The sequence below is a fragment of the Chenopodium quinoa genome, unplaced genomic scaffold, assembly GCF_001683475.1.
Source record: "Chenopodium quinoa cultivar QQ74 unplaced genomic scaffold, ASM168347v1, whole genome shotgun sequence".
Lineage (NCBI taxonomy): Eukaryota > Viridiplantae > Streptophyta > Magnoliopsida > Caryophyllales > Amaranthaceae > Chenopodium > Chenopodium quinoa.
Genome location: NW_018745448.1, coordinates 5,290,317 through 5,309,304, shown reverse-complemented (window position 1 = coordinate 5,309,304; position 18,988 = coordinate 5,290,317). Strand labels below are relative to the sequence as shown.

At 35.3% G+C, this 18,988-nt stretch overlaps 1 protein-coding gene across 1 annotated transcript; it reads right to left on the bottom strand.

Annotated features, from left to right (window-relative positions):
* Window positions 1-329: 329 nt before the first annotated feature.
* On the bottom strand, window positions 330-9,373 carry LOC110713862. The gene is made up of 7 exons (XM_021892301.1): window positions 8,940-9,373; window positions 7,996-8,145; window positions 7,568-7,780; window positions 7,090-7,211; window positions 6,694-6,857; window positions 927-1,081; window positions 330-807 (listed from the first exon to the last, which is right to left on the bottom strand). Exons 1-7 carry the CDS (start codon window positions 9,198-9,200, stop codon window positions 709-711), a joined length of 1,164 nt encoding a protein of 387 aa, XP_021747993.1. The 5' UTR covers window positions 9,201-9,373; the 3' UTR covers window positions 330-708.
* Window positions 9,374-18,988: the final 9,615 nt, after the last annotated feature.

Below are 18,988 nucleotides of genomic sequence, written 5' to 3'. Positions count from 1 at the left end.
TCTTATCAGTCATATTCTTTTTCTTCTCTTCGTTCTCCATCCTTGGTAACACCATCTTTTTCATTTCTACTGATGCTCTACATAGCAGATTTGAATTGCTTTACAGTTGTCACTATCTTCATTTTCTTAATATATCGCATAAAAATACAAACATAGAGGGAAGAAGGGAGTAACTATTAATCATTATTTAATGATTAAATATCAATAAAATCAGTAATTAGCATTGACTTTGATTGATTAGTATTTAATACTTGGCATATTGATAATACTTATGGTTTACTTCAATTGGTTATAGTTTAAAATGTAGATTTTTAATACTCTCCATTGAATTCTTTTTAAATTGATACATTTATTTTATTTACCAATAGGTAAATATTATGAAAAGTTGATAATGTGAAAATATACATCAAGACAATTCTAAATTTCTAACAAGTCTCAACATGAGTACATAACTATACTTTATCATAATTATTAGTCACTAAAGTACTCAAGGTAAAGCTCCCCCTTGATATATTTGTTGTCTTGTAACAACTGCCATTCTGAGTTTGGAGCTTTCAACGCCCGTGATAGTATTGAAAGTTTTAAAATGTTCAGAGGAGCTCCTATTTGGTTTTAGTAATTGGATTAGAAATGTCTTATACCATGACATTATTCAAATATCACTCCCTATCGGCCCTATGTACATACAAAGTAATCAAAGTCACATTTCTAAACAGCCTTTCGAGTCAGTTGCTCCATGGATGTGCTCTCAAATATCTTATCAGCATTACCAACTTCAAACCCATCACGTCGATGGAACTCCTTGACCTACAATAATTCATTCAAAAGTTAAGCAAAGCTATTCAATCCTGCATCACTATGAACATACACTATATTAGTAAATAAACTCCATATGTTTTGAAACTTAAAAGAGGGGCTATCGATACCTCTTCATCAGGTAAATTTTTGTACTGAGGAAGCACAAGCCTTTCAGCAAACTCTATGTATGAACATGGAACTGATTCTTTCGTACCATCAGAGAATTCGAAAGGTACTGAATCAGCTACTGTTGAACTTTGCAGCAGGAAACCATCAGGACTAACTGGTGCAGGAACAACGATATTTCTCAGATTTGCATTGTTGAAAAAGTGGTGATCAAATATAAAAAATTCATAGAAGAATTTTTGCAATTAGCCTTAACTAAAACACGAAAAATGGACACTGCTAACACTCAGAGTGACACCTTCCCCTCCCATCACTTAAGTGACAAAGTTCATCACCTTGTAACTGTTGTTACATCAACCCCTTAATAAAACATAAGTTACATTTGAGTTGGGGTTATATTTAGGGAACATTAGCTTAAATACTGTAGATTCGCTACATAAAAGTTTACATCTTCAACTTGTTGGGCTATGGGTCCCTTCCTATGTGGAGAAAGCCCATTTGATGTTGTGTTAGTTTTAGGGCAAGTAGTGTAGTTAAGGTCCATATGTGAAGTCTTCTAAGAGAAGCTTCCTTTCTTGACTTTGTGGGTGTCTTACGGTAGAAGCCTTTGGGACAACAAAGTCTTTGGGGACTTAATCACTTGCTGCCAGCATAAGGAGTAAATGAGGGAAGCAAATTAGATGAGAGTGTGAGAAAAATACAGAGAGTTCACAAGAGTAGCCTAGCTCACGGTTTTCACTGCGCAGCCTCATAAATCAGCCCCGATCGAAGCTCATCCGTGGTCCGATTTAGCTCAAATTTTGACAGCTTGTCCGGGACATCTAGGGATTCATTTTTAACGGTTGGATTGTCATTTTCTGCTCTGGTTCGTGAGATACGGCCTCAGGACAGAAGCTCCGTTTTCTGGTTTATCTCTCAATTTCTTCCTCAATTGTTTTGTTCTTATGATTGTTGTTGTTGGGCAATTGAGTACCCATCTTTTAGACTTGGAATTGTGTTTTTGTAACATTCCTTTGATCATAATAAGAACATTTTGGGTGGACTCCTAAAGTCCCGTGGTTTTTACTCTTCACATCGAAGAGGTTTTCCACGTAAAAATCGTATGTCTCTTGCTTGGTTGTTTATGCTCGTTCTTTGCTTAAGTTGCTGCATTATATGTGTTGATATTGCTAGTGGTTTGTTGATCTTGGAGATAATTCATATAGCTTGGGCTAAGTGTGACCTTTGAACAAACTAGTAGCTTGTGTGTGCTTGTGGTTTGTTGTTTGGTCGATTGATTATTCCGCAAGAGGTGTGTTTATCCTTAACAATATGGTATCAGAGCCACGGTTTTATTATTGAGTTCTCGGGATGGAATCCGGTAATATTAACACTAGTAGAATGGTTAGTTTGAATGGAACTAACTATCATCTTTGGAAGAGAAAGATGAGAGATTTGTTGTATGTCAAGAGTTGGCATTTACCTGTGTTTAGTACTGAAAAACTAGAAGGTAAAAGTGATGAGCAATGGCAATTTGAACATGAGCAAGTTTGTGGGTTCATTAGCCAATGGGTTGATGATAATGTGTTTAATCACATAAATGATGATGTGCATGCAAAGTCCCTTTGGGAGAAGCTTGAATCCTTGTATGCTAGTAAATCTGGTAACAATAAACTGCACTTGATTAAGCAATTGATGGGCTTGAAGTACAGAGAAAGCAAGACACTTTCAGATCACTTGAATGATTTTCATGGCATTCTCTAACAGTTGTCAACCATGGGAATCAAGTTTGATGATGAGATTCATGGACTTATATTGCTTGGTACTCTTTCAAGAGACACCCTTCTTCCAAAAAGTCAGGTTTGCTTGACCTTGTTCATTCTGATGTTTGTGGTCCTTTCAAGGTGAAAAGTTTTAGTGGTGCACTTTACTTTGTTATCTTTATTGATGATTGTTCAAGTAAGCCGTGAGTTTATGCTTTGAAAACCAAAGATCAGGTGCTTGATACTTTTAAGCAATTTCAAGCTTTGGTTGAAAGGCAAACAGGTAGAAAATTGAAGTGCCTCCGTAATGACAATGGTGGTGAATACATTGGACCACTTGCAAGTCATAGGGGATACGACATCAGTTCACACCAAAGAAGACTCCACAACTGAATGGCGTAGCAGAGAGAATGAACAAAACTTTGTTAGAGAGGATACGGTGCATGCTTTCAGAGGCAAAGTTACCGAGACGTTTTTGGGGTAAAGCTTTGTTTACAGCTACACATGTGATTAATCTGTCTCCTTGTGTTCCTTTAGATGGTGATGTTCTGGATAAGATTTGGCTAGGCAAGGAGGTTTCTTATAATCATTTGCGTGTCTTCGGGTGTAAGGCATTTGTGCATGTTCCGAATGATGAAAGATCGAAACTGGATTCAAAGACTCGCCAGTGCATCTTTGTGGGCTATGGGTTGGACCGGTTTGGGTACAGGTTTTATGATCCTGTAGAGAAGAAATTGATTCGAAGCAGGGATGTAGTGTTTGTCGAGGATCAGACAATTGAAAACATCCAAAAGGCTGAAGAATCTACATCTCACAGTATCGATGATTTGGTTGATTTGGATCTACCTCCTTTGACTCCTGCACCAACTCCAGCTGAAGAGGTGCAAGAAAATGATAATGGGGATGATGTTCCTGAGGTAGATGATGATGTTGATAATGATGATGGTGATGCAATTGAGCTTGATGACCAGGGGGAAGAGCAACCAACCAGATCTTGTGAGATGGTCTACTCGAGACCGACGCCCTTCCACGAGGTATCCTTCTTCTGATTATGTTCTCTGTTCTACGAGGAAGCCATGGATAGTGATGACAAGCAACATTGGTTAGATGCAATGAAAGATGAAATGAAATCATTGCATGATAACCATACTTTTGATCTTGTGAAGTTACCGAAGGGTAAGAGAGCTTTGAGGAATCGTTGGGTTTATAAGCAGAAACAAGATGAGAATGCTAAGAAACCACGATACAAAGCAAGACTTGTTGTCAAAGGTTGCAACCAGAAGAAGGGAATAGACTTTGAAGAGATTTTTGCACCGGTTGTCAAGATGTCCTCCATTAGAGTTGTTTCGGGTCTTGCTGCTAGCTTGAATTTGGAGATTGAGCAGTTGGATGTGAAGACCGCGTTTCTTCATGGTGACCTTGAGGAAGACATATACATGGAACAACTTGAGGGTTTCAAAGTCAAGGGGAAGGAAGAGTATGTGTGCAAATTGAAGAAGAGCTTGTATGGCCTAAAACAAGCTCCAAGGCAATGGTATTGCAAGTTTGACTCCTTTATGGGGGAGCAAGGCTACAAGAAGACTTCTTGTGATCATTGTGTCTTCTTGAAGAAATTTTCTAACAATGATTTTATCATTTTGCTACTTTATGTTGATGACATGCTTATTGTAGGGCAAAATGTGGATAGGATTGTCAGTTTGAAGCAACAGTTGAGTAAGACTTTCTCTATGAAGGAACTGGGCCAGCAAAGAATATTTTAGGCATGAGGATCATTCGTGATCGCAAGGATCGAAGGTTGTGGTTATCACAGGAAGCATATAATCATATGGTGCTTCAGAGGTTCAACATGGAGAAAGCAAAACCAGTGAGTACTCCTCTTGCTCTGCATTTTAAGTTAAGTTCTCAACAGTGTCCTTCTACGGAAGAGAAGGAAAGTATGATGCATATTCCATATGCTTCAGCAGTGGGTAGCTTGATGTATGCAATGGTTTGCACTAGGCCCGATTTAGTTCATGCAGTTGGTTTGGTTAGTCGTTTTCTCTCTAATCCGGGAAAGGAGCATTGGAATGCTGTGAAATGGATTATGAGATATCTACGAGGTACTGCATATATGAAGCTATGTTTTGGGAGTGATAAGCCTGTTCTTGTTGGCTACTCAGATTCGGATATGGCTGGTGATATCGACTCGAGGAAGTCTACTTCGGGTTATTTGATCACTTTTGCAGGAGGAACAGTTTCTTGGCAATCTAGATTACAGAAGTGTGTGGCATTGTCCACAACTGAGTCAGAGTTCATTGCAGCGACAGAGGCATGTAAGGAGTTGCTATGGATGAAGCGGTTTGTTCTTCAACTTGGATTTACACAAAAGAGATATGTGTTGTATTGTGACAGTCAGAGTGCTATTCATCTTGCTAAGAATTCTACATTTCATGCAAAGTCGAAACACATTGATGTGAGGTATCATTGGATACGGGATGTTCTTGATGCTAAGTTCCTTGAGCTTGAGAAAATCCACACCGATGATAATGGCTCCGACATGATGACTAAGGCATTGCCAAGGGGCAAGTTTGAGACTTGTTGTTCGATTGCCGGAATGGCAACCATCTCCACATAGTCGGGAGGGGGAGAGTTTTTGGGCTATGGGTCCCTTCCTATGTGGAGAAAGCCCATTTGATGTTGTGTTAGTTTTAGGGCAAGTAGTGTAGTTAAGGTCCATATGTGAAGTCTTCTAAGAGAAGCTTCCTTTCTTGACTTTGTGGGTGTCTTACGGTAGAAGCCTTTGGGACAACAAAGTCTTTGGGGACTTAATCACTTGCTGCCAGCATAAGGAGTAAATGAGGGAAGCAAATTAGTTGAGAGTGTGAGAAAAATACAGAGAGTTCACAAGAGTAGCCTAGCTCACGGTTTTCACTGCGCAGCCTCAGAAATCAGCCCCGATCGAAGCTCATCCGTGGTCCGATTTAGCTCAAATTTTGACAGCTTGTCCGGGACATCTAGGGCTTCATTTTTAACGGTTGGATTGTCATTTGCTGCTCTGTTTCGTGAGATACGGCCTCAGGACAGAAGCTCTGTTTTCTGGTTTATCTCTCAATTTCTTCCTCAATTGTTTTGTTCTTATGATTGTTGTTGTTGGGCAATTGAGTACCCATCTTTTAGACTTGGAATTGTGTTTTTGTAACATTCCTTTGATCATAATAAGAACATTTTGGGTGGACTCCTAAAGTCCCGTGGTTTTTACTCTTCACATCGAAGAGGTTTTCCACGTAAAAATCGTATGTCTCTTGCTTGGTTGTTTATGCTCGTTCTTTGCTTAAGTTGCTGCATTATATGTGTTGATATTGCTAGTGGTTTGTTGATCTTGGAGATAATTCATATAGCTTGGGCTAAGTGTGACCTTTGAACAAACTAGTAGCTTGTGTGTGCTTGTGGTTTGTTGTTTGGTCGATTGATTATTCCGCAAGAGGTGTGTTTATCCTTAACACAACTTAGATTGTCTTCCTTTGAATGTGCCCACTATTCATGAACATAGGTGTATAATAATATCACCTCCCTGGGTTGTGTGTAGTACCTGAAATCAACTTTTTGCAGGACAAAGTTCCAAAATTCAACAAACGGAGAATGTCCTCTCAGATAGAAATAGCCTTTTATCTTACACTGCCTCTTTGAGTACAGCATATGCTGCGGTTTGAGGCTATAATATATCTAGTAAGCACAAAGGAACATAAATGACCCTTCAAAATTTCTCCGGTGCTCTACTAAGTTAGAGTTCGACCAAGTGACCAACAATCTTAACATAAATTATGATAAACCAAATAGAATGCTGATACTATGCAATCACAAGCTCCAAACCAAACAATGCATTTTTACTCTCATTCTTTATTAAACACGGGGAGAGAGAGAGAGGGGGGGGGGGGTTGGGGAGGGGGTTTGTAAAGCAGGGGCCTGATTTGAGATGTATTAATAAAAAATCGTATAACGTGTGAATGTACCGGAGTTTCAGGTAAATTAAGAAGAAAAAAAAAAAAACCTTTCAAAGTCCCTCCTTCAGAATTCAGCTTGAATCCATTCTCTTCAATGAACTGATTCAGGCGATTGATGTTGTTCAAATTTGACTTCAGTTGGTGAGTGGAAATAGTGACATGATTCAAGGCATATCCATTAACTAGTGTCCATGCAGCATATTCGCTTTCTCTGTAATTTTAAAATTACAGCACATGAATTTCAGAGAGAATACAAGTCACAGAATGTGCTTCAAGACACATACTACTTGAAGACAATATGGATGTTCAAAAAGGGTTATATAGCAGTTGGAAACTTGACACTCAGCAGCGATACACAGGGATGGTCTTAGGATAAAATCCACTTGTAGATCAATTCAGTTTCAATCAAGAAGATAGACTCAGAAAGTCAGAAGACATTTTACCTAGCTAATTGTTGAAATTCGGAATGCAAGGGTTTGTCCCAGGTCAATGACCCGTGTGCACTGGCAAGAGCTGCATATTTACTTCCACTTCCTGAAATCCCAGTGTACTTTCTGATTATTTCCTGTAATTGCAAATAGCAAACGTTAAAATAAAAGTCTCAACAAGGATATCTTCTGCTAAGGGAAATATATAACTGCTGGACGAGGTATACTTGTGATACTTCTACTCTATCTTCTATACAGAAACAAATTCTTTCATGTACCATACAGATTATGTTCTTCATTTTAAATATGAGCCTCACACTTAAACAATTGTGTCCAAAATACAGATAAACTAGTGTATTGACCACATCCTGTTAGTAGCTTATAACACTTCGGAGCTAAATTTCCATGGTGAGAATTCACAGTTATCCCACATCAAGCAAAGCTATAGTTTAGCTTGAAATTGTGCTAGACACACACCAAATGGAGAGTGTACCTGAGCTTCAGAACTCATCTGGTCTACAAGAAGTTCGGAAATAAACACCCTAGGCAAAGGTCCATTGACACCACTGCCTCCCTCATAGGAAACTGTGGGAGGGGAGAACCAATAAGCTTTCAACTTCTTTCCAGGAAATCTCAGCTCGTCCTTTTGGATGTACCCAAAATCAAGAAAGACCTTAGCCATTGAATCGATACCATGACCATCCACCTGCAATATTGGTATCAAAATGAGGTCCTTGCACAAATTTGGATTCTCATTTCGCTAGTCATATGTTATCAACCCAATATGCAATGTTACATGTTACTTAGTAGTTCTATAACATATAAATTACAAGTATGAAGAATAAGAGGGAGCCCAGGTTAATCTCTGAGATTAACAAGCCTTTCCCTATTGCTACAATTTAAGTGGTGAAAATAGCATACCCCAAAAGTACGAAAAGCAAAATGATCATAACAAATCCGATCATTTCCAGCTGAATGAACAAGCTCCAAGACCCGTTTTGCCGTTGGATTCCTGTTCAAATAGACAGTCTCCATACTTTGCAGCACATTTCTGAAAAATGATTCTGATCCCTTTACATATACAAACACCCAATATACCAAAGTTATATTTCCAAGCAAAAATTAATATCACGACTACTAAGATGATTTTAAGTGTTATTCAGCGACTATTAATCTATATCCTGTTTGTATATTTCATTAATCATAGGGAAAAAAAAATTAATAAAAATCATCAACACTATAAAATACTAACAGTAGTAGCTAAAACCCCCACTAACGAGAAATTACTGGTTGGTATCTTTGATTTACAAAACTCACAAATCACAACAGTCACAAATCAAGTGGCATTTGTATATTTAATCAATCCAGTCGAAATGATTGAATATCCGATCATCATGATTATATACTTGATTATACATAAGAAGTATTTTAATAACATATTTTTGTACAAGTATTACAGATTTTTAAAGAACATACCATCATCTTGATTTTTTGCATGTGAATCAAGGAGATTAATTTGATGGACCTCCTATGACAACCTTGAAATCAATCTTTACAAATACCATTTAAAATTATATCCTATAATCTTTTCCATTCAACTCCTTAAAAAAATTATAAAAAAATAAAAATAAAAAATCATCTTCTTAGGTTACTTCAATCTGTAAAAGCTTAAAAATCATGTCCAACAGTTCCTCGAATATTATCATATAAATACAAGAAAACCCCACATCAAAATGACAGATGTTTCCCAAATCGTTAGAATCAATTTTAAAAAAAAAAAAAAAAAAAAAAAAAAAAAGAAGAGAGAATTAAAAAAATGAAATAAAATAAATCCAGTTAATATTCAAATTTTAGAAAAAAATTACCTGAAAAGGAGAAACATGAGACCCAGTTTGTGAATTTGATGAAGAATCATTTTTTACAGAGAAATTTCGTTTGTTATTCAACATGGGTTGATATGAAGGAAGATTTGGTTTGAAAAAAATGGAGCTTTTGGAATCTGATTGAGGAAGAAACTTTGAAGTACGAACTGCAGTAGCAGAGGAGGAGATAGTGTGGAATCTGGTGATAGAAGAAGAAGAAATCATGGTGTTTGGAAATTTTGATGTTAATAAAAACTTATGCATCTCAATTAATTTAGTAATTAATTTTGTTATACTAATGTTGTACACTTGATGGATTTTTTTTTTTTTTTTTTTTTTTTCCCGAAAAAAAAAGGATTTTTTAATTTTTAATTTTTTACAAGACAGTTCATAGAATTTGGATATTGGATAGTTGGCTAGTTGCGTTACGTGTTGTAATTTCTAGACTAGATTTAGATAGATGACTTGTATAGTTGTATTGTATTTGTATCCGTTATCCATGTGTCAAAATTTTTAAAAATTATTTTTTTGGCATATTTTATGACTTTTTATGTTTTCGTTTGTAGAGCTTCTTTCACTTGGAGAAAGAACGAGAGAATAATACAAGAAATCGGGGCAGAGACAGGGAGGAGAGAAAAGCCCACACATAAGCCCAAATGAGATTTCATTCTAAAAACATATGACAATAAGAGGAAGTGTAAATCAAGGGTTGTGAGACAAATGAAAATGTCTCACAACTATTAAAATAACATGACGGGGCGTTTGGTAGGAGGGATGGGATTAAGTGGGACAAGAGAGAGAAAGGAGGAGAGAGATAGGAAGAGTGATAAAGGTGGTGTGCAAAAACGGACAAAAATTTTTGGAAACCACTACCACTGAGTTTATATTTTGTTCCACTAAAACTCCAGTGGAGCTTTTTGAAGTACCACTGAGACTCCAGTGATATTATTTGATAACTCAATAAGACAACTTTAAATTGACGCCTGAAATGCCTATATTACCCTTGTGAGATATGACTTTATTGTCTCTCAACCATCCGTTTATATAACCTCTGACAATAAAAGGAGTATCTCACTTAGGTTATAAACTAGTGGTTCTTTACTTTTTTTATTCAATTTTTCCATGTGGAACAACAACTCACACTTGCAACTTAACAATCTCCCCCTCATGTGTGTGTTCGGAATACTTCCCCTTGAGCAAAAACATGCACCCAAACCCTTATAGCACTCCCAATGAGAAGCTTGTATGGAGGAAACTGGGGTGTAGACAAGAACCTCTAAGTAGATCGCCAATAAACAGGTCTTGACCTCACAACTCTACACAACGTCTAAAAAACGCGTGCGAGAGGCCTAGCCGAACCATCAGCTTTGATATCACCGTTAGGAATCAGGGGAGAGACAAGGAGGAGAGAAAAGCCCACACATAAGCCCAAGTGAGGTTCCATTTTAAAATTATATGACAATAGAAGGAGTAGCTCACTTAGGTTATAAACTAATGGTTGTTTAATATAATTTTTTCATGTAGGACAACAACTCACACTTGCAACTTAACACTTTTATTAATATGTGTATTTTTTTTTTTTTTTTTTTTTTTTCATAAATATAGTTTATGACTTTTTCAGAATTAATTATATAAAGGGGATATTATAGGGTGAAGGAATTAAATAAAGGGGTAGGGTGAATTGGCAAATAAAGTGATTGAAAATTAAATTTACCTCTAATATAACACTATAACCGAATTACAAGCAAATTTTATAATAATTTAACAGTTTTTTTCCCAACCTTCCACTACAAAACTTTAAAACCTCAATCCTTTACTTTTGTGCACGCATTATTTTAGCATTTTTCAACGAAATTTTCGTCAGAAGAAATTTTATCTCATGGATATTATTCTGACAGAAATTCCATCGGAAACTCATTTCTGACAGAATTCCATCAGAAAATGTCATTTTTCCGACAATTAACTTTTCGACACACATTTTTCAATAGAATTCCATCGAAAATGAGTTTTTCGACATATTTTTCAGTATTTAAAACATAATAAATCCGTTGGAAACAAGTTTCATTCTTATAGCGTATTAGAAAGATGATTTTTATAAGTTATTCTCAAATAAAAAATATTGAAAAAAATCTATCACCATATTAATTTATCAAAATTTAATTTATAAAATAAATTTAGTAGCACTAATCATACATAATTATACGCTGGAAGAACTTTTATCGTGAAAAATGTCGTTTTTCCACTGAATACTTTTCCAACAACCATTTTTCGATGGAACGAAAAACGAAGAATTATCGACGATTTTTTTTCATTGAAAATCTCTGTTTTCTAGTAGTATCAGAAAAGATATTATAATATCTTTCTTTATAAATAGTAAAAATAATAAAGCAATTATTAGTTTCTAATTCACCCTATACTATACCCTAACTTATTAATTAATTCTAACAAAGTCACTAAACTATTTTTAGGAAAAAAAAGTGATACATATTAAATAAAGGTTCCTAAACTATTGCTGACTAAGCTTAGTCCTTTGGTTAGAAACACCAATTTGGGTGGTTGAGGGATTAAAAGCGCACACCTAATAATTAAGGAATCAAAAGTGCACAAATACGATAGTTTCATTAGGAACTGCATTTGGTCTTTACTCGCAAATTTAGCATTATAAACGCAGTACTTGACAAATTACTATCTATAATCTGAAATGCTATTTGTTATAATGAAATTACGAGTAAAGATCAAATACAGTCCTTAAACTGTGGCAAAAGTTTGATTATTTTGTCTCTCAACTTTCAAAAGTTGAATTTTGGTCCCGTAACCACCAATGAGTAATTATTTATGGTGGCTAGTGCAATGACTCAGTAAAGTTTGGGGACCTCATTATATTTTATTGTTGACATGGCCAAATTTTAGGGAGTAATGCTGGTTATTGGACCAAAGTTTAGGGACTTTGCATTTTTTAATACAATTCCTACTATATATGATAATTAACCATAAATACCCTTATTCAGTGACTTTGCATTTTTTTTTATTCAATTCCTACTATATATGGTATTAACCACATATACCCTTACCTAACCAATCTAATACTATTATTTTATTACTCAATTAAATCTTGAATTTATTTAATTACCGTAGGCGTCATTTTGTAGCATATGTGAATATGTTTGACAATCATAAGAAGCGGGATTTGACATTACATGACAAAGGATTAGCAAAGTAGGGAGCCGCCAACAAGTTTTTAAGGGACTTGTAAACGTTCACGGATCATTTATGGCAGTCATGATTAGAGACAACTAAAGGCAACAATGATTGATCCGTAAAGTTACACCTCTTTCATAATCCAAAGATTACTAATTCTATATGGAACCGTGAAAGGAGGGAGGATCGGGGATGATGGTACGAAGTGAGTCATAGAAGTCAACTTCAACCGTATTGACCTCTACTCGATTCTTATAGCGAAAATTTTATGTGACCTCAAAGACATGCAAACAAAAAAGATTCAATTTTCTCCAAACAAGATTAAGCTAAATCGGTTAAATATTTAATCATACATTATTTTAAATATTAGTGATCACTTGATTAAACAAAAGATTAAAAAGGAACTTAAACTGGTCGTCTAAATTATTGTATTAAGCATGACTTTCAATTACATATTCCCTTTGAACATGAAAAAGGTAATAAAAAATACAAACAATAATATTGGAAGCAATGTAACTATTTATACACAAAAATTGATGTATAAAGAACAATAAAAATTGTTACAACTATAATAGGAATAAAAAAAAGCATGATTCTCACTTTGATTGCTTTTGTTTGCAACTATAAAACAAAACACGCTAGTAACTTAAATTAAATTAAATGAAAGTAAAATTGATTTGGTCCAAACCCTTAAACAGTTCTATCTTTCACGCCTTGAATTAAGTATTGAATTTCGGGCAAATTACTGTAGGCGTTGTTTGAAGTGCGCCTGCATAAGCATGTTCTGAATATGCTTGGCACTCATAGGAAGTGGAAATTGACATATATGATTAGGGACAAGGAAATTAGGGAGTCTCCAACAAGTTTTTTTAAGGAACTTTGTAAAACGTTCACGGATCATAGAAGGCAACCACGATAAAGCTAAGAGATAACGAAAGGCAACAACGATTGACCCGTGAAGGTTACACGCCATTCATAATCCATAAGATTACTAACTCCATATGGCTCGGAACCACGAAAAGAGGATCGGGGATGATGGTACGAAGTGAGTCATGGAGTCACATTCGTCCGTATTGGCCTTTACTCGATTCTTGGTCGGGTCTAAATCTACCGCAAGTGTACGGGTCAATTACAGTAAATATAGGGTGAGCAAGGTATCGTATCCACAAGGAGGTCTACTCAAGTACCAAATTAAGAAACTAGAATATTATTTAGACGACGAAAATATGAGAAAAGTAGTACTAAACTATAAACGATTAAGGCTTGCAAACTAATAAAACGATAGACAATAATAAGAAGTAGTTCTAGGTTTCGGGTTTCGCCAATTACTCTCTATAATGAAATTAAACTAATTGCAGGGTTGAACATATATAATATAACAATGATTGAATTACCAATAGTATGTAATCTCCTCTTCCAAGGTAGAAAACGCATATTTAAATCAACATTATGTCTACTTCCGTGATCACAACAATTGAAATAAACTCATTAAGAATAGGAATTCAAAAAGACCACCCCAAGTGTATAACTATTCCTAAAATTATACTACTTGACGTTTGATAATCCCACGAACTAGTATTGAAATTTCACTTCCGCTAATAATCCAATACCTTAAACATACAATCAATTGGCCAGATTAAGAGTACGAATTAAAACAAGATTATCAAATTGCAATTATATAAATCAAACCCAAACAAAGTAATCCAATTCATTGATAGATTATAATGGACTACATCCCTAACCTAGAACAAAGGAAATTAGCTAGACATGGAGATTAAGAAAACACAATCAATAATATATAACATTGTTAATTGCATAATCTTAAAGAGAAAAGAGTAAACTCCAATTATAGAAGTCGAACGCTGCTCTTCGTCTCCGTCTTTGTGTGTTCGTGCTCGCCGTGTGTGTCTTTCGATACTGCCTTCGCTTCCCCTTAAATACAGTATCTCAATTTTGAGGGTTTTTCTTCCAATTCTTTGTGCGTGTGCAGCTTCTGTTTCTTGGGCCATTAGGGGCTGGTGGGTATTAAATCCCACTACTACTACTTCTTTTGCTTATATGTTGCACGTGAGTATATAGTGGGCTTTTGTTTCTATTGTTTTGTTTAGTCTTTGTAAGTAATAAACCTGAAACAATATGAAAGTTGAAATTTTAGTAATTCCTTTGTCAAAATCGTATATTAGGGGTATAATTAAGTAAATGTTATCAATTAAGCTCAACAAAGTAAATTTCATGATAAGCCATTAATATCTATATATAAACACATAATTTATACTCTAAAATAGAGTAAAAATGATACAATAAAGTATATAAAATATGAACTTATCAACTCCCCCACACTTGAGATTTGCTAGTCCTCGAGCAAATAATAATAGATCATATCAAGAATTTCAATTTCATTTCAACATTAGTTTATTGTCACAATCAACAAGAATGGATCAAATGTGATACGAAACAAGAATTAGCACCCTCATTGACCAATCATTCTTACCGCTTCTTTTCCCCAAATTTGAATCCACCCTAGGGATGCTCAACCATTTAGCTCATGCCTTTCTTCGGTTTGATGACCCTCGTCAGGACTTGCACAAAATCTAACCCTCCACCAATTTGTAGACCAATAGCATATATAGATCAAAAGGACTTTAATATGGTTGTAACGAGGCTAGGGTTAAGGGTGTGAATATTTAGGAATGTGGTGGTAAAAATGCCAAGCTAAAAGAGTAGTACCCAATCTTTAAAAGTAGAGATCATATTCACTCTTACCAATATATCATCACCGTACTCCAATTTTTAAACTATAACCCTTTTTTCATCATATATTCATCATTTTCAACTTATTTCGATTGTATGATATTTTTGCTTTTTTTCAACTTTTTTTTTCATTTTTTTTCCAACCCTTCTTTTCAGACTTTTTTTTTTTTCGAGGCTCATTTTCATTCATTTTTTATTTCTTTTCTTTTCATACTTTCAAATTTTTTTTCTTCCCCCTTCTATTACAAAACTTAAGACATAACTCAATAATAACATCACTCCTTTTAGCAAGGCATAGGTAAAGGCCATAAGCTTGTAATGTAGGTTAACCAAAAGATGGATATTACGGTACAACAGGGCTAAGCAACAGGAAAATGTAAAAAAGAAAAAATATGAGTGAGCCTAAATTCTGAAGGTTCTAATCATGAAAGAAAAAAATAATGCCTTTATCATTTCTCATACACCTTGGTCTTTGATCTCAGGAAGCTAAAATGCAAGTCCCAATTTGAGCGATCAAGAAGAAGGATATATATGTTGAAAATTGAGTCTTACGAGGTTCGTGGCCCTCCTTTCGGGATTCATCGCATAAGGGAAAAGCAATCCATCTTACCACAAAGTCACAAAAAATGTCACAACCAATGTCAATGAAGGACTTATGCTATCTTTACATACCATATATATATATATATATATATATATATATATATATATATATTTTATTGATCCAAAACAAGTCAATTAGAAACAATCAAAATGAAACTCTCTTTTTTTTTCATGAAAATTCTGCAGAAAATTTGGCAGCACTTCCCCTAAAACAGGCATATATCAAAATTTTTAAGTCATTCAAACCTGCACAAAATCCCAGCCATGCTTCATACATGGCAACACATAACAAAAATAAGTATAACTCAAAATACAGAGGGCATTTGCAGCAATTTCTGAACTCTCCCCCACACTTAAGGACAAACATTGTCCTCAATGTTAATAAACAGAATTGAAAAGCAGAGAATTGGTGTATTTATAGCAACCAAGGACACAAAAACAAAGAAAACTAAGCATAGAAAGAGACAACCTGGTGGAATTTGAGGCTTGGTGTTTGTAGCAGCTACTCTGGTCAACAGCAGGTACACCACATAACAGCCACATCCCTGAAACAGCAGATTCTACCAGGTGCTGGCTATAGCTAGCAAAGCAGTAATTCCCTTCTCTTCATTTAGAAGTGTCCAGATCACCATCTTATTTTCTAAGCTGCAAGAAAACAGAACAAATAGACAGAAAAGATAAAACAGGAATGAGAAAAACAAACAAAAATCGAAAAAAGGAAAAGAAAAAGAACTTGGGTTGCCTCCCAAGAAGCGCGTGTTTTAAGTCACGAGCTTGACTATTTTGGTGCTTAATCTTCAGTGGGTTCTTCTAAGGAGTAAGTCACTCCTGTAGGCACCATCTCATCAACCAAGTAAGGTTTAAGTCGCTGACAATTCACCTTGAAAACTTCAGATTTTCCTTGTATTTCAATTGCACCATATGGATAAACTTTCACAACAGTAAATGGACCGGACCATCTAGATCGCAACTTTCCTGGAAACAATTTCAAGCGTGAGTTAAAGAGTAAAACTTTCTGTCCCACTTCAAAATTCTTGTGATTAATGTGCTTATCATGCCAAAGTTTAGTTTTCTCTTTATATGTTTTAGCGCTCTCATAAGCATCTAACCTAAACTCTTCTAATTCACTCAATTGTAGCAATCTCTTAGCCCCAGCAGTCTTAAAGTTCATGTTTAACTCCCTTATAGCCCAAAATGCCTTATGCTCTATTTCTACGGGAAGATGGCAAGATTTTCCATAAACTAGCTTATAAGGTTACATGCCTAAAGGTGTTTTGAAGGTTGTCCTATACGCCCATAGTGAATCATCAATCTTATTAACCCAATCCTTCCTAGAAATGTTCATAGTTTTCTTTAGAATTTGTTTTAACTCTCTATTAGCAAGCTCTACTTGACCATTGGTTTGAGGATGATAAGCTAATGCAACTTTATGTTTAACCCCATACTTTCTTAAAAGAGAATCAAGCGGCTTATTACAAAAATGAGAGCCTCCATCACTTAAAATCGCTCTAGGAACACCAAATCTAGAAAAAATATTCTTTTTAAGAAATTTCATAACAACTTTAGAATCATCAGTGTGAGTAGCTATAGCTTCTACTCATTTAGAAACATAGTCAACAACAACTAAAATGTATCTGTTGTTATGGGAAGAAGGAAAGGGGCCCATAAAATCAATTCCCCACACATCAAACAACTCAACTTCAAGCATAATATTCATAGGCATTTCATTTCTTTTAGATATGTTACCTACTCGTTGGCATCTATCACATTTGCTAACATAATCTCTAGCATCTTTATACATAGTAGGCCAATAAAAACCAGATTGCCAAACTTTAGCTACTGTCTTATTCGTACTAAAATGACCACCACACTCTAAAGAGTGACAATGATACAATATGTTATGAAATTCTTCTTCAGGCACACATCGTCTAATGAGACTATCAGCACAAAATTTATATAACAAAGGCTCTTCCCAAAAATAATGTTTAACATCCCACAAAAATTTCTTTTTCTGATGATAGCTTAGATTTGAAGGAATAATACCACTTACCAGATAGTTTACTAAATCAGCATACCAAGGAATACTAGCAATTGCCATCAATTGTTCATCAGGAAATGATTCATTTATAGGTATATAAGAATTATTATCAACTTCCAATCTAGATAAGTGATCTGCAACAGTATTTTCAATGCCTTTTTTATCTTTAATTTCTAAATTAAAATCTTGTAGTAAAAGAATCCAACGAATTAATCTAGGCTTAGGTTCCTCTTTACTTAACAAGTATTTTAAGGCAGAGTGATATGTGAAGACAATTACTTTAGACCCTATAAGATAAGATCTAAATTTATCCATGGCCAACACAACAGCAAGCATTTCTTTTTCAGTAGTTGTGTAATTTAATTGAGCATCATTAAGCATTTTACTAGCATAATAAATTACATGCAGCTTTTTATCTTTTCTCTGCCCTAAAACAGCACCAAGAGCATAATCACTTGCATCACACATTAATTCAAAAGGAAAATTCCAATCTGGAGCTATCAAAATAGGTGCTGAAATTAACTCTTGCTTTAATTTGTTAAATGCATGCAAACATTCAGAATTAAAATCAAAGTGTAGACACCCATTTGTGTCTCTCCAAAACCAAACCCGGTGATGAGTGCCTTTCACGTCGAATCATAATCGAATGAAACGAAGTGTGGAAAGGTCTAGTGTTGCGGAAAGTTTTATTTCTTTTCTCTTCTCCCTGATTTTGAAAACTTTATTTTAAGAAAACAGCCAATCCAGTTTGGTTGGTCCATGATATGGGTCCAATAGTTGTGTAGTTGGATGGGGCTTGCAAAGACCTTTCCAACGATATATTATAAGCCCAATTCCGATGAATATTGTGAAAATTATGGCCAATTTACTAAACTGGGCTCGGTTTGAGCTTTAAGTACGGCCCAATGATCTAGGGGAGGGCCTAATATAATTTATCATTCCTAATGCAATTAGGAATGGTTTTAGTCTTCTAGAACATTCTAGAAGGTTCTTTTCATTCTTAATTTCAATTAGGACTTTTCAGAGTTTTAATTAAGATCAAATAGCATTTTCGAAGAAATTATATTATTTTATCTTCCAGTACGGTAAATTTATCAGATTTTCGAAAATGCGTTGAAATCCAATTTGGCGTCCAACCCTAGGCCTTGGCGCTTGGAACCAGGATTGGCGCCAGACGCTAGCCATTGGCGTCTGGCGCTAGCCACTGGTGCCTGGCGCCAGTTAGCCAGGGTTGGCGCCAATACTGTTTTGCGATCGTCGGACTCTGTTTTGTTAAATTATCTTTTTTGGCTGATTTTCTCTATAAATATCGTATCAAAAACTCCGTTTTCATTCATCAAGATTCATCAAGAAGCATCATCAATCATCAACTCTCTCATTCACAAATCATTCATCAATTACCATTCATTAATTCTCTTCATTCATCAACTCTCTTCATTCACAAGTTTTCATTCATCAATTT